The sequence below is a fragment of the Oreochromis niloticus genome, linkage group LG6 (genome assembly GCF_001858045.2).
Source record: "Oreochromis niloticus isolate F11D_XX linkage group LG6, O_niloticus_UMD_NMBU, whole genome shotgun sequence".
Lineage (NCBI taxonomy): Eukaryota > Metazoa > Chordata > Actinopteri > Cichliformes > Cichlidae > Oreochromis > Oreochromis niloticus.
This window is the reverse complement of record NC_031971.2, coordinates 12874708-12890710: the sequence shown is the minus strand read 5'-3', so window position 1 is coordinate 12890710 and position 16003 is coordinate 12874708. Positions and strand designations below refer to the sequence as shown.

At 40.3% G+C, this 16003-nt stretch overlaps 2 protein-coding genes across 6 annotated transcripts in view; both read right to left on the bottom strand.

Annotated features, from left to right (window-relative positions):
• Nucleotides 1–2033, bottom strand: part of radil (Ras association and DIL domains) — a 31149-nt gene extending 29116 nt beyond the window's left edge. For all 5 annotated transcript variants that reach the window (XM_005460727.4, XM_013264557.3, XM_013264556.3 and 2 more), the window contains exon 1: nt 1721–2033. The gene's annotated coding sequence lies outside the window, so the exon portion shown is untranslated. The remainder of the gene's footprint in view (nt 1–1720) is intronic.
• Nucleotides 2034–3157: 1124 nt separating this feature from the next.
• LOC100699425 (monocyte to macrophage differentiation factor 2) lies at nt 3158–15541 on the bottom strand. Its single transcript, XM_003455966.5, has 7 exons — nt 14946–15541; nt 9760–9841; nt 9402–9562; nt 9144–9218; nt 7727–7828; nt 7521–7590; nt 3158–7428 (listed from the first exon to the last, which is right to left on the bottom strand). The coding sequence occupies exons 1-7, from the start codon at nt 14957–14959 to the stop codon at nt 7222–7224; spliced, it is 711 nt and encodes a 236-aa protein (XP_003456014.2). The 5' UTR covers nt 14960–15541; the 3' UTR covers nt 3158–7221.
• Nucleotides 15542–16003: the final 462 nt, after the last annotated feature.

Here is a 16003-nt window from a genome sequence, read left to right as displayed (position 1 = left end):
AAATAAACAAACTAAATAAAACAATCACAGAACATAAATGAGCTAAGGCTGAAATCACCGCATTAGAAAGCCTAAAACCAGCACTTAAAAAAACTGCTAAATTATTCAAATGGATTTTCTTTACTTTTATATTTAATTTGAATATATACGGTATTGTGCAAAAATCTTGAGCCACCGCTCTTTTGCTTATATTTTGCAGTTTTTTTAAAGTGGTCTTAATTGATGGAATTATGAAAACAGAAAAGTACCATCAGATTTTGATCCATCATGTAATACCACGACAATGATCCCAAACACACCATCAGTGCAGTAAAGTCATACTTGGATAGAAAAACACACAGTGGAACACTTTCAGTCATGGATTGGCCTCCCCAGAACCCGGACCTCAACATTATTGAAGCAGTGTGGGGATCATCTTGACAGAAAACAGAACAAAAAGCAGCCAACCTCCAAAGAAGAGCTTTGAATGTCGTTCAAGAAGCCTGGAGAAATATTGCTGAAGAAGAAATGACAAGAAAGCTTAGGTTGTTGAGTTCAGGTTGTGTGACGAATAAAGGTGATCATTCCAAATATTGATTTTAAAGCTGGGTGTTTTTGCCTCACTAACTGTATTTCCACGTTTGTTCAACACGTTTCAGTAAATCGTTGCACCTTTGCAAGCCAAATATAAAGAAATGAGCAGTGGCTCAAGACCTTCAATTAACCCCTACCCTACAAACCAACCAACCAAATCTTTTTAAAATACCCTACATCCTAAAAAGTCTGTTTAACGTCTATGCCCCTAAGGTGGGTCAGCTTCATTCGTATCTTTGCATGAACTCTTTTGACCGATAGACCTGTAGTGAGGGTCTCATCAGGAATCAGCTGCATCAGGTGAAAGCAGAACCTCATCCAGCCCTATTTAACTGCATCCGGTTCCCATTTACAACCTAAGTTCCTTTACTGCAGAAACATTTGGCAGGCAACCTAAAAGGTGTTGTTGTAGCTGACTGTGCAGGGACTGGTGGGATAACGTGACTATTTTAAATGCCAGCTAATCCATGGTAATCTGGCTACTTGGCTGCAGTTAACTCAATCCTACACGCAGAAAGAAACACACACACAGAGGGAGGGGATACCTTTTCGCACTGGTAAATTGGGTTGCGTTTAGTAACCCAGGAGGTCGTGTTACATTTAGTAACCATGTCACACAGACTTGTGGTTGTCCTTGTCTTTACCAGCAGAAGGTCAGATTTAAGCAGTGCGTTAAGGAAAAAGCCCACGCCTACATTATAATATAGGACTGAACTTGTGACAGCCCGTTATTTACAGCCGGTCCGTCTGTTTACGACTTTGGATTCACTGGTCGTCAGTAGCAACCGCCGTAGCAACAAAAGGCAGGAGAAGATCCTCAGAAATTAATCCGCTGATGAGCCGTCAGGCGCGGCGCGGAAAACTCACAGCAGCCGACCTCTGACGGCAGCAGGTGCGTCTGTGTTACTGCGCGAGCTCCTTACACACAATTAATTATCAATTTATCTCAATGTTGTTTGGACACCTGCGCAACGCTCAACAAAGAGAGAGAGAGGGAGAAAACATGTTTTTTACATATCGGGGTGCAGAAAGCAGTGACGCGTCTGCCTGTCAATAAAATAGGTCGCGGAAAAGTTGATGAGTGGTTCCAGCAGAGGCGAGCCCAGTCCCCCGAGGGCTCTGCCGGTGTCTGTGCGTTTGTACTCACGCTGTCTGCAATGCGTGGCTCCATAGTGCTGGGGAATCCTTCCTGGCGTCTCTCTTATTCCCCTACCGTGCAGGAAAAATCACAGGCTGTATAAATGGGGGGGGAGAAAACACCCAGCTGCCCTGCTCCGAGCGACACCCAGCCGTCCGGGGGTCCCACCCACATCCCCAAAACAGCCCGTTAACTTGGACGACAGCCAGCCGCTGTGGGCTCCTGCTCCCGTGCGTACATCTCCGCCGAGTGTCCAGCAATGCCCACAGCCTCCGGCAACCGCATTCCCACATCCACAGCGGTTCACTGCCGAGCCGTGACGGAAACAGCCGAGCCACACGCGATGCTTCACCTCGCTACACCTGCTCTGGCACCAGAATGTGTAGAGGCGACTCCCCCTGGCGGACAGACGCGGTACTAGCACGAACTACAACGGTAGATCGGAATAAGAAGGAAACAACGTGGTCTTTTAACACGTGGCTTCATATATTCGACTTTAAAAAATAATAATAATAATTTTAGATCTGCAGTCGTGGAAAGTATTGCACCCTATATATAATATAAATTATCGAATCCTTACCAAGTCTTAAAATGACTTATACAACCTCAGATGAACATCAACATGATTTATTTACAAAATAAATACAAAAGCCAAAATTCTTGCTTTAGATTGATGGACTTCCCAGAGCAGTTCCTTCCTCCAAGATCAACACTAATGTCTGTCCTCTTTGGCAGAGTAAGAGAACCCCTACTTTCATAGAGATGCTCACACTCACTGATGTTCAGTTAAGTATAGGGATGGGCTTAAAAATTACCCCATGAGAAAACTGGGACTGCTGTGGGGGGGGGGGTCACACCACACCAATAAGATTATAAAGAGATCAAATTATTACTGAGCCGAATAGAGTTCAGCCTACTGGTGCATTTGATTAGCGGCACCTGCCCCCACTTACCCTCTTAATTCTTGTAGCAGCAGTATGGGTGTACTTACTTTCTCACACTCTTCTGCATAGTGTTGTAAATAATTTTTCTTATTAAGGTTGGATTTACCTCATTTTAAGACCTGCTGTGGTCCAGATTGTTTTTATTATGTATCCATATGTAAAACTTTAACATTTGTGTACTTTGTTTTTTATTGTGACTGTATGTTTACCTTCTTATTTTCTTCTTCTGGTGTTTCATTTCCTCTTCTCATATGAGGTTAATTATATAAAATAAGTCTGCCTCAATTTATTTCAGGCTCCTTGAAAATGACGTCTTGATTGAATTAAAGTGGTATGAAACAAGATCAAAGGACAGACTGGCCGCTATAATGGAGTTTAGATACATCTGGAGCTCATTTTGTAACGTGTTTTTGGTATAACAAAACTACTTATGAAAATAACCTTTTTTTCTTACATGAACTACAAAAAAAGGTGCAACACAATAAAAAAAACGACATAAAAATGCATGAAAAAAGCTTTTTTATTACAAGAGAAATAGAAAAGATAAAAGCATTGTTGGCATCATATCGGCTTATCACAGCACAAAAAGCACCACGGACACAATAACCAATATGAAAACTAGAATAAGGGTGAGATAATATAATCAGTCCTGTAGGACCAGAAAGAAAACACCAGCAGGACTGAGAACAGAGTCAGCAGCTCCACAATCACAGAGCGTCTATAAATAATATACAGAGGGTCCACGAAGGCTTCGCGGACGCTGTTATAAAGATCTTTATAAAGGCAGGTGGGGTGTATGTCTGAATGAGACACATACTGTAATCAAGACAAGACACACATCAAATCCTTTACTTTATCTCACCGCAGCCAGACCTGGCTTGGATACAAGACAAACTGTAAACTCTCTCAGTTGTTTGGTTCATCCCAGAGACTCGAGTAAACACTGAGAGCACGAATACTCCAGAGTAGCTCTGTTTCAGTTTTAAATAAGATATCCACTGTGCGACAAACGCACTTCCCTTCATGCTAGGGTCTCAAATGTACAAAATGATAAAGTATTGTGTTACCCTCAGACTATTTTATCACTTTTATCTGAGGTTTGGTGTCATCGTGTTGTTTTTGGACCCTTCAGTATAGAATGAAGAATGATTATTAGGTGTCTTGAGGCAACAGTGGCTACACAAACAAGGTGATATCATAAAATAACAACTTGTTTTCAGTCCAGTTTTGTGCTGGTTGTCAGTTTTTGTCCACAAGTTAGCGGCTTATCCTTAAAACACGTTGAGCGATAGAGGAAAAACTGAGCTGCGATTTGGATCTGAATCCAGGTTTTTGTGTCGACCTCAACATTTAAAGGTAACGCTCACCTTATGCATTACCTCGTGATCTACTGCACTTGCACGGGCAAATAAACAGCATTTCATAAGTGCTCATCACAGTGATGGATTTAACTCCAAATGCAAACTTTTGCAGATTAAAGTATTATTAAAGTACAAACTCTTTCCACCATAAAGTTAAGATTTAACGACCTCCCCTCTGCCCTTAATGATCAGTTTTCACACCTCAGTATACATCAGTAAAGATGTTGTGACGACTATTAGCCCTGTAATGCTAAGTGTGTCATATCTAATACATGAGCTTTTGTCAGATTTTTGAGATCATCAGTGTTTCTGTTTTTTGTTTTGTTTTTTTGACAAATGATACAAATTAAAACTTTTGTCAGAAAGTTAAATAAACTGTAAATAGACAGTTTCCAGGTTCTCCCAGGTAGCTACACAGGCAGATACAACCTACGCCCAGTCATTTTGTTCTATAAGCAGCCCTGAAACATGACAGAAAAGAGTTTTAAGGGTTGCTGCTAGTGAGCTTTCAAGGGGTAAAGAGTCCAGGTGTAAATATTTGAAATCTTTTCTATCCATTATGTAAATCCATATATGTAAAACTTGCAGAAAACTTCTGGGAAAGCTGTGAGTGAGCAGGTGAAGCTGTATGGGGAGGTGCCAGCATATAAATAAATAAATAAATAAAAACAGCTTTGCATTTATTTGCTTAGAGCTGCAAACAACCATAGCAGCTGCAGTGGTCCTTTTTAATGTGGCTTCCTTGGACTTTTAAGCCCAGATGATCCAACATACTGCAGTGAAACTATAATGAAAAAGTTTTTTTTAACAACCCTTAAATACCAGCTGCTTCGACCTTTTAAAATCCTCTCGCCACATTAATCACACTCTGCTTCGTCCTTTAAACCACGAGGCAGCACGTACGACTCGACGCTAAGAATACATACATGTTTCAGATATATTTTGATGTGTTCAAGGTACATGCATTCACGTGTAAACATAGACTCAGCCAGTTAGAGGCTTTGGATTCATGGTAGTCAGATAGTATAGGATACACACAGGCACAAACACTTGGGCAAACACACACACACACACACGAGCACACGCGCGCGAGCACACACACACACACACGCACCTGAGATGCCTTTAATATCGGGCCAGATTGTTCAACAATACTATAGCTTCAGTTTCCTTTCAAGTGTGAAACATACATATACGGTAGTAGTGTGCTATCGGTTAACGGCAGTAAGTCTTCTGGCAGTGCTGAATCAGACAGTGGTTTGAGCTCCAACCATGTTGTAACTATCAACTGTTTTCCATTCGTTTAGGATGAAGACTGAGAAGATGATCGAGTAACACTACGAGAAGATCAGAAGAAAATAGAGATGAAGTCGGCATGTACTGTATGTCTCTGATAAATACTGTATCTTCATTTACTAAACCTAATCGACAACAGTAAACTATTAGAATTCAGTGTTTATGCTCATAAATCGAAAGTGTGGAGCCTGGTATATGTGGAAGCACACGAGTAAAGTCTCCAAGACTAAAACTACAAATATCTGAGTGTTTAACTTAAAGATTTTTTTTAAAAAAAATCTACGATCATGTTTAAAAAACTTCACAGGAAGTCACCGACTTAAGCAACTATTGTTAAAATCATACAGAGTACTATGGTGTAGATAGCACAACTAATAACAATAGCAGTAATAATACTATCTAGAGCTCTGAATTGGGAATAGTAAATTACTGATGTTGCAGCCTGCTTAGTGTAATCAAACTAAAAACACTAAAATTCATCTCACAAGCCAATTTTAAAAGTGATCTTCCTCTTGACAAATAGACAATGCCCTCAATTCGGCTTCTGCACACTAAATCTGGGTGCGCACGGCACAGAGAGAAATCTCCGAGAATATTAATTAACCCCTGAAACCAAATTCCTGCAAAATACTGTTAGAAGTGTAAAACTAAAATGATCTGAGGTGGGGGGGTGTCCCAGTTCAGGAGCTGCCAGCCTTGAAGTTCAGATTCATCATATTTATCCTTCATGTATACCAAACGTGATAATTAACCGCTAAACGGTGCATTCGATTGCCCTCTCAGCTCAGAACGTCAGGAGGTATTGCATCACTGGAGGTAACTGGATTCAGTTGGTCATCAGTTAGTAAGAATTAAATTAAAAAGGGTTGATTAACTTCCTGTCTAAAATCCAGACGGCAGAAGATTTGAATGAATAAAATACTGATACAGACACATGAGTTTTTTTTCTGAGTTTTCCAAGAAGCGGGGAAGTGTTTTATGAATACTTTCCACCCTGGGCTTTGCCTCTCAGACTGAATCAAAGCTGTCACATTAAGGTCTCACATCTTTGACTCCATCAGTCATTATCTAGGGCAGCTGTACTTCCTGTCCCAGATTCAAAGCTAAACAAGGAGAAGCACCTGCAACACAAAGCAAAATCCCAAGACCTGCATGAACTAACTGTTGTCTTAAAACAGGGCTTAAAGTTTTTCTTTGTGTTTCACACTGTGCTGTATTGCATTACGGTATTTTATGCTATTTCAGCACATTGATGTGATTTTATTTTATCCTCGAAGAAAAAGTAAAGTAGTTTAAATTGCTTTCAAAAGGTGCTATTTTTAGAACAGTAGTAGTGTGAAGACGATGAAAAAGATTTAACTTGGATTTATAGCTTAGATCTTGCGCACACGGGGTAACACTAACCATATATAAGAGAGAGATAACATGCAGCTCTCTTTAGTCAAGATGAAAATAAAACTTCTGTAGCTATCAAAGTTGTGACATATGCAGCAATTTAGAACCCAAAATTTAAATTCTGAATTATTACTGCATTCATAATAAACCAGTCATATGTGTGCTTTTGTTAGCAGTCTGGATATGACTGTAAATACAAAGTACTACAGATAAAATAAAGTGATAATTTTCATTACCCTGGTACACTGCTGTCTGACCCGTTTTACCCATTCATTCACTGGCTGCTTGAAGGCAACTTTTTGGTGATAAACATGGAAATGTTTGACATTTCGAACTGATGAGAGGGACCTGAATGCACCATTAGTTTTGGTTTCTGTCAAGCTAAAAAGTGCACGTTTACTCCTCCACCCCCCACCTTCAAGATGAGGCAGCCCCTGAATGTGGACACAGCTAGGATCATCTCCTCGAATCCGCTCAAACACAGGAGTTACTTCCTGTGAGGTCACTGCTGATGTCATCTGGAGGTGTGGACCTGGTGGTTGGGTGGCTGGGCGTAGAGGTACTTCCAGATGGCGTAGTAATGTATGGCCGCTCCCATAGCTACAAACATGTGCCAAATAGCATGAGCAAATGGGACAATGCCGTCACTTTTGAAGAAGACTATCCCCAAACAGTAGCAGGCCCCGCCGACCAGCAGCTCACACAACCCGGACTGCTCCGGCTGAGAAGAGGCATTAAGTTTATTATTTTTAAACCTTTTAATAGGGTCATTTTAAACCCAATCGGAGCAGCAGAAAATGTGAGTGGCCTCACCATTGAGAGGATGACCAGGGCAGGAAAAACTCCCATCACTGTGTAGCAGATCAACTCCATGAGCTTATACCTATGACAGCAACAGGTTACTGAGCACGGGTGTTACTGAGCGTAAAGTTAAGCAATCTTAATAACAGCTTGGAAAAAGCTTAATCAGAAGAAGTTTAAATATTTGACATGCTAAGAAAATAAATATGTGAGCAGACCTCTCATGGAAGAAGAACACGTAGGTGGTTCCAAAAGACGCCATGACCCAAACTAACCAGCGCATGTGACACGCCCAGGGACCCAGCTCTCGCAGGTTTAGCCTGTTAAAAAATCAATCAATCAATCAATCAATCAATCAATAACAGAAACATTTGGCTCCAAATATGTACAGACTCACCACACACATAGCGTCTCATTAACTGCTAATTGAAAACCTTTCTGTCACTTTGACACGTGCAGCGACTGTTGTTCATCCCTTATGTTGAACTGAGGGGTGCTGTAAAAATATATTACCACTTCCCTTCTTAGACTTAGCCAAGAAACTTACCAAGATTGCTAATCAAGACCTCCTAAATTATTAAGCCTTTAGTCATCTTGCTCAATTATCTATTAATTAATAATTAATAGTTTACACTGTATATAAAGTATAGATCATCTAAAAATTGAAGCCAAGTAAACCTTAAACCTGCATGACCAACAGGGGGCGTGTCCTATAGTAAAGAAGTCTGAGAAAATGACCCTACTCCTCACTTGCACTACATCCACAGCAAACACTTTCCCAGTGAGTTTATGGATTAATCTTCTAATTCCAGATCTTTTAAAATACAGCATGATGTTTATTTTTTAAACTATTATTCCAATCAGCTCATAAGACAAGATATGCTTTGGCTAACTGGTCACTGAAGAGATCCTAAGTTTGCAGTGTCTACAGGATTTCAGCAGTTTTAATTTCACTGACCAATAATTTTCACCTTAGTTTTTACCACCAACCTTTTTTTTTCTTATGAAAACAAGATAATAGCTAAACAAAAACTAATGCACAAAAACGACAAAAACCAGGCTAAAATGTATTGACACTTTTAACTCCAAATAAAAATGAGATGAAAATGAAAATCTTCTGGTGACATGAAATCCAGTCAGACCTAATGGCCGCTTTGTAAACCGTGTAGAGCAGTTCTCACCGTTAACACCAATTTTAAGTCAGATCCACTTGCTTGTCACATTTGATTACAAAGAAAAGAAGGAGGGGGGAATAATAATAATGCCATATTTTATTTACAGTCTATGTAACTTAATCATGACTGAGAACAGGAGGGTGCATAGGTTTTCTCACAATGGACCCAGACTGAGGATTAGTTTCCTTGCAGTTAGCTCAACAAACCCTCTCTGAGTGCCAGTTATTGGAAACACTATTTGATATCTGTAATGTGTGGTGGTGGTGGTTGTTGGGGGGTTCTGTGTCATGTCTGTTGCTGTTATGTTGATTTTAATCATCTTTTGTGTGTTTATTCATATTCAGAGCCCTTTGTACCACAGGTGTTGAAATGAGCTATATAAATAAAATTTGAATAATGTACTTACTTATATATACAGTTTACACACACCCACACATGCCTAGCAGGCTAGTTTGTTTACCAAGGGGCGTAGGAGGCAGCGATGAAGAAATAGATCACCATCCTGTCACACATGTGAAAACACTGCTCCACAGACCTGAAGAGGGAGCAGAAACAGCTCAGCAACGACTCAGTGACACTGTTTAGATATGAAAAATCATTATTAAAAATGATATATTTTATTAAAAATTATCCAATGCATCACAGATATTGTGCTACAATGTGTGTGTGTGTGTGTGTGTGTGTGTGTGTGTGTGTGTGTGTATATATATGTATATACCGTAGGTGGCTCTTCTTCCAGGCCACAGTGTGGAAGAGGGTGGAGATGATGAAGAGCGAGCTGAGCCCCGCCCCATACACCCAGGCTGACAGCCGCTCCCATTGGTCCTCTGACTGGAAGTGCAACACTGAGCTTCCCAGCAGGCTGGGGATTATCCATAACTAAATGAATTCATAGCATAAATGAAACATGAGGCACAAAGAGGCAGGCAGGCAGGACTGACTGTAAACACGAGCATGATGCTGCTGATGTTATGTAATGATGATTTTTCTTATTTTCACTGGGCTTAATGAGCACTTTCTGTGTGTGTGTGTGTGTGTGTGTGTGTGTGTGTGTGTGTGTGTGCGTGCACATTTACCGCATGCGTGGCACAATTGGCAGCATGCTCATATTCGGTGGGCTGGTATCTCTTGTTAGGAGGAACACGATTGTTCATATACCTGCAAATGATCACATTTATTAACAATTTTATCGTATGAACTAAAATCTTATAACATGGTCATAGTGGTTTAATGTGTGAAAATAAGAAGGTAATAGTGTGATGTTCTCAAAATACAAAGTCATTACCAAGGTAATAAGACTAACGGCTTGGTAGTCATTTAGCTGAGTAATATTTAGCTGAAATTTATATATTAGTGTAATAACTAGGGTGGTAAGGATGTGGTGATAATGGCAGTTAGTGACAACACAGTAAAATTTTGTTAACAGTTTGATAACCTGTGTGTATCAAAATGGTAATTTCCCATTGCTCATCAATAGACTATTGTTTATTATCTTCTAATTATATGCATGAAGGTTAGTATTATGTGGTTATTATCTCCTTTTTCACACAGAAAGGTAGTTTGTTCCCAATTACTACTATTTTTAAATTCCACTGGCCTTCTGGGACCAGTCCAGCCTGGATTTAAAGCCAGGTATTAAAGTTATAGCTTTGAAACAATTTAATTCCCATCTTAAACACAGAGCCTTCCTTTCCTGTCTCCTCAGATCACTCCTGTTCTTCACCGAGTCCCCCAAGTGTCTGTTTTGGGTTCACTTTTCCTGGCTCTATAACTCCTCTTCTTGAATCCTTAATGGAAATCAAGAGCTAATTCATTCATTCTTAGTTCCTATAAATTGGGAGGTTCTTTTTCTCTTCCTGATAAACTGTTTCCCCTCTCTCCGTGTGTTAAGTCTCATGTGAAGAATCTGGATCCTGAGCTATGTTTTAACAAACAAATTGTCATCTGTCAAAACAGAGCTTTATCATCAAATATTTCAAATATTTTCTATTTAATCCTTACATGGAAAAATAAATTCAGGCCTGTTGCCTGTTGTTATAATTTGCTGTATTGTGGTCTCCTTTAGAAGTTTCTATCTTGACTCCAGTTACTTCAAAATGCTGCATCTAGACTTAACTGGTGCTAAGAAATTAGATCATATCACTCCCATAATGGCTCCACTACATTTTGTCCCTTTCCATTTAAGAATTAAATTCAAGATGTATTTTGATGATGTAGTTTTTAAAGCTCTCACTGGTCAGGCACTCACCTATATGACTTCTCTTATTCACCTTCACACAATTCCTCTTTTCTTATATATATAGTGACAAGCTCTGACTTCATGTTTTCTGTTCTGGGCTCAAACAGATGGAAGGACTTTCTCAGTTGCATCCATGATCGTGGAACCAGCTTCCTGTGTCCATTACAAGTGCTCCAATTATTGCCGTCTTTAAATCTGAAAAACTAACTATATTTCATGGTATTCTTGGGTTCATAATCTGTCACTGGTGGTGGTTATTTTGTATTGCGGGCAAATTTAAATTTGTGATCTTGTACTATTATTTTTGAAGTTTTTATTGTTTTGTACAGCACTTTAGACAGTTTTTTTAACTGTGCGTTACAAATTTTTGATTATGACACCACTATTATCATGTTATTACTGAGCTGTAATATAAAGTGCTACCTTTGTTTTTATTACAGGCAGCAGCATTTATGTAAATGACACATTTCACATTTGCTTCTAAAATACACACAAACTGGGTTGCTCATTAATCGAAGCCAAAGGTCTCTATCATACAAATGGATCAGTTCAGACTTAGCGGTCATTTATACAAATATGCAAAATTAGAATTTTAAGCAATATTGCTGTTTTGTAATTATTTACTCATTAACTTTACTCTTTCCTTTATAAGTAAATGTAACAGAAACAGTACATGTAACTTGGCATTAAAAAAATCTCACACACACACCAAACAATTCTCACTCTGAATTTATGGCAATATTTAATGAAATATGTATTCTACAGAAATGGGTATTTCAGTTTAAGCTGTTAGGTGTTGTTTTGAAATATATCTCGGATGTTACTGGATTTTTATGGAGCACATGTTGCTTGTTTAAAGGTCCATTTAAAAAAAAAATATTGGACTCGTTGCATAATCCATATTTCAATATATTCCTTTTTTTCCTTACACTTAACTCATCCTTTCACTGAAACAAGGTGTTCTCTCTTTACGCCAACTGTCTTCTAATTGGCTGCTCCTCACAAGATTTGAACAACAGGTGGGCGGGGCTTTGAGTCTAACAGCCAAGCCTGGGAGTGCGTCAGATGATCATATTAGGATATCTACTCTCACTGACATGATACAGAATCAAGGGTAAAAAAAACAGTCAGTCTGAAGCCTGAGCTACTGACCAACAGGGATTTGTTGTACATACACTAATGTAATTATTTGAGGCTTTGGCCATGTTTGTAATGAGCATCTGGCATTGCAACAGAATTTATATAACAAGAGTAATGGGTCCACTTTAATAGGACTTTGTAAAATTAAGCTGCAGACCATATTTACTGTGTATGATATTTAAACCCACTTGTATCTCAATGCTAATAATCCACCCCACCCTCTTGTTTTGCTTAGCAACGCTACTACATGCTTCAACTTGTTGCCATGACTGCCGTTGCCTGGCAACAGTGGGTAACCACAGAGCGACTGAAGCAGAGGCTTGATCTCTTTCAGAAATGCCTCACACATACAGCCATGCCTACATTTTCTCACATACACACACGCACACTCCGATCTGTTCGTTTGATTGCGAACACTCAGTACAGAAACTCAAACAGTTCAGGAGGTAGCACCCTGACAGTGATGTCACTGTTGTCATGGAAACGACAGGCAGGGATTGTCCTCCCCTCTTCCCTACAACAGAAAACTCCTCGCTGCTTTCGTCTTTCTTTTTTTGCCTCTCTTCCCTCCTCCCTCTCCCGTTCCCCCACCATGGCTCCTCTCTGCTTCCCAATGATGAAATTAACATGCAGGGAAGGCAAATGACGTCTGTGCAGACACACAAAATGTAAGCATGTGCACATCCACATGTTGTAAGTTGTAAGACATGAAAAAGAAGGAAAGGGAATACCTCTCAGAACCTCAAAGAATCCATTTGTTTTTATGAAATGCCCCCAACAGCTAATTATGCTGTCTATCTGAGGAGCTGTGCATGCATGTGGCTGTACAGAAACAATACTTCTAAATAATCTAAAAAGAGGAATATCACAGCTGTGGGTATATGCGCGGTTGTTGTCAAAATGCTGATAAGACATTCACGATCCTTCATGAACATATATACACAAGGAGAACTAAAGAAAGATGATGCACAAAGGATGGCAACACCTTTCACTTCCCTTTCTCCTCCATTTGCTGCTTTGTTTTTCAGAGTGACACTCATTAGGAGCTATTAATACTAACCGGCCCAGCCCAGAAACACACCGTCTTGTCCCAAATAAAAGACTTCCCCACCCTGTATCCAACACTGGCCTCACACTGTCTGGCTTACTCTCTGTAGTGCGCACACATACAAGTGTGTGTCAGTGCCAGGCCCAGCAGGCCTGGCCAGGTCATTAATGACTTTATCAAGCTGGCTGATAATTAGCAGGCCAGAGGCCAGGCAGAGGGACACACTCATGGGACAGGGCAGAGCAGAGCTGTGGAAACACCGTGACATCTCTGCGTCTCTGTGGTCTAAATGAACCATGAAGACCTCGGTCCAGTTAACACCGGACATGAATTAACACTGCTTTACTTCATGGTACTTTGTGCAATCATGTATATCTATAATAAAGGGAACAACCACACACTGCTGAAAATAGTTGCCATATAACTGTTTTTTCTTTGTTATAGCACTGTAAATCAAACAGGTCTTGGATCAAATTAGATAGTATATAGATCAAAGAACCACAATGGTGATTAAAATCTGATAATTTAAGCTATATATCCTAGTAAACCTAACTGCAATAGACTGGGAAAATCTGATCTATCAGCTGTAAAGAGCAAAAAGGCCCATCAAAACTTTTTGAGATTACCCCCCGTCTTGTCATGCTAATACATCCAAAGGCCAAACAGTTTTTCTTAAACTGATACACAACATAGAGAAGCTGCAGTTAGTCACAGCTGTGAAGATAAACAACTGAAAATTTCATTCTGTTTTTTTTTTTTTTTTTGTTATGGCTCCTCTGACGTCTTGATTGAATCATTTAATCGTTTTGGTGTTTCCTTAGAAAAAGCCAGTCTGGGTCCTGTGGCAGGAAGTTGTGACAGTTGCACGTTCGACAGCGCTTGAATGAATAAATGAATCTAGAAATGTTACATAACAAAAGTAACCACCACGCGCTTCCTTAAAGTGCCCTGCATTGTGAAGCAGCTAAAAATATATATAGCTGTGATGTACTCATAAAAGACAACTGACATCATATCTGATTAAAAAAAGCAGCATGATAATTTCGCCTCAGCCCATAATGTGGCACACATGACTTCATGTGTGAGCTGTGGGAATTACAGTGTCTGCTTGTGAGATGGAACAAATACTACTCCCATAATTGCCTCACTTGGCCTATTTTTTGAAGCAAAAAATATATATAATAAAAAAGTATCTCTCTATATCCATATGATTTTGGAGACCTTTTTTTTTTTTTTTTTTTTACATCAATTCGGTTTGGTTGGGTTTGGAGCTAAAACCAAGACCACTAAACATATAACTCAGGGTGTGGAAGTTGTAATGGACAGTGAACAGAACAGATGATCAGCTGATTCATAGCATAAAAGCAGTCAGCAGATTAGCAGAGCATGAGCTGAGAATGAAAATAATTCTGAGTTGCAACATTGGTCTACTTCGTTTGTCCTCGGGACAGCCTCAGCCTAGATCCAGTTGGCTTCTGTGTGCCAGATATTAAATAAAGTTGAAAAGGCTGAGGAAGAGGAGGGGGTGGCCTTTCCTCTGTGTCACAAAGATCACAGGGAAAGAGGAAAAAGGAAGAGGTAGCAAGATGAAGAGGAGGAGGAAGTGGCCGGTTGTGTGTTTGCTTAAAATAAAATAAAATAAATCCTGAGCTTGAATATAGAAATTTGAAAAATATACATCACTATGAGACATGCAGGAAATACATATGAGTTATTTACAGCTGGTTCCCAATGAGCATCCTCGTCCTCATCATCATCATCGCTACCAAACAGCAAACGATCAGCCTTTCTGTTCATCTCCAGTGTCTAACCGTATATTCAATGAGCTCACCCACCTTACAAGATTCATTTACAGAGGAAATAAGCAACAGTTGACGGCAGACAGACAGTGTGGCCAAAGCCTGAATCCCCCCTGTGAGTGACGGGCGAGTTAGCCGCCGATAATTGATCAGTTCAGCGTTCAGATCTGCAGCGAGGAGGTTTGATGGAAGGTAACGAGCACGTCGCCTTTTCACCGTCGTCGTCTTATCCTCATTTCAAGCAGCACTGGGAGACGCATGCATCCTGACCCAGCCGCCTCCAGAGGGTCCAGTCCGGAAGTGTGGGCGTCCGTGGGGGACGAGGGGATGAGTCTCAGTCGGTGCTGATGCTTGCTCGCTCTTTCTCTCTCTCTCTCTCTCCCCGCCGGTTCACCTCATCACGACTCGGTGAGGGGGGCTGTTCTTCATCACTGAAGGCTGCCACATCATTCTGTGATGAGGGGCTGATTCAGAGGCAAGTCGTGCCTGCAATTCCTGCTTTGGTCTCTAGGTGGAGGCGCAGGCGCGCTCTCAGGGACTGGTGTTATGTAATAAGGCGACGACGTTAACGCATCTAATTATTGTGTCAGAGAAGCATTAGCGACACTCAGCTCCGGCTCCTAGTCTGCGCTGCAGAAGAGTTTTACCAGGTATGAACAATATAACCCCATGACGTCACTCTGATGTCATCTGGCTGGGTCTTTAAGACACACGGAGACTTTTGCTGCTAATATGTGGACTGTCCCTTTTTAATAAAGAACCAGATATCTTGAATATGCAAGAATTTTAATTACTGAATCTGAATGTAATTATAAAAATATCTCATTCATGTAATTTTCTGTTTCTGTCGGGGAATGAATGAGACATGCTACAGGAACCAGGGGCAGAAATAGCTGCTCACACCGACACGTTTTTCAGTTATCTATTTATTTACTGGCAGCCCCTTACATACATTACAGGTCAAAATATCTCCCCCTCTGATGCTTCAGTCTTGACTATTTTATCATTTCAACCCTGACCTTGGCAGGTCGCTCGAACTTAGGAAGAGGCAGGAGGTCTGATAGCTGATAGGTGTGCTCTGTTTTTGGCTCCTT

Excerpts from the sequence above, each read along its gene's own strand:
- LOC100699425 (XM_003455966.5), bottom strand. Across the intron at positions 9,563-9,759 it reads CCAATTGTGCCACGCATGCG|TTATGGATAATCCCCAGCCT; the intron begins GTAAATGTGCAC and ends GAATTCATTTAG. Across the intron at positions 9,219-9,401 it reads TGGAAGAAGAGCCACCTACG|GTCTGTGGAGCAGTGTTTTC; the intron begins GTATATACATAT and ends CTCCCTCTTCAG.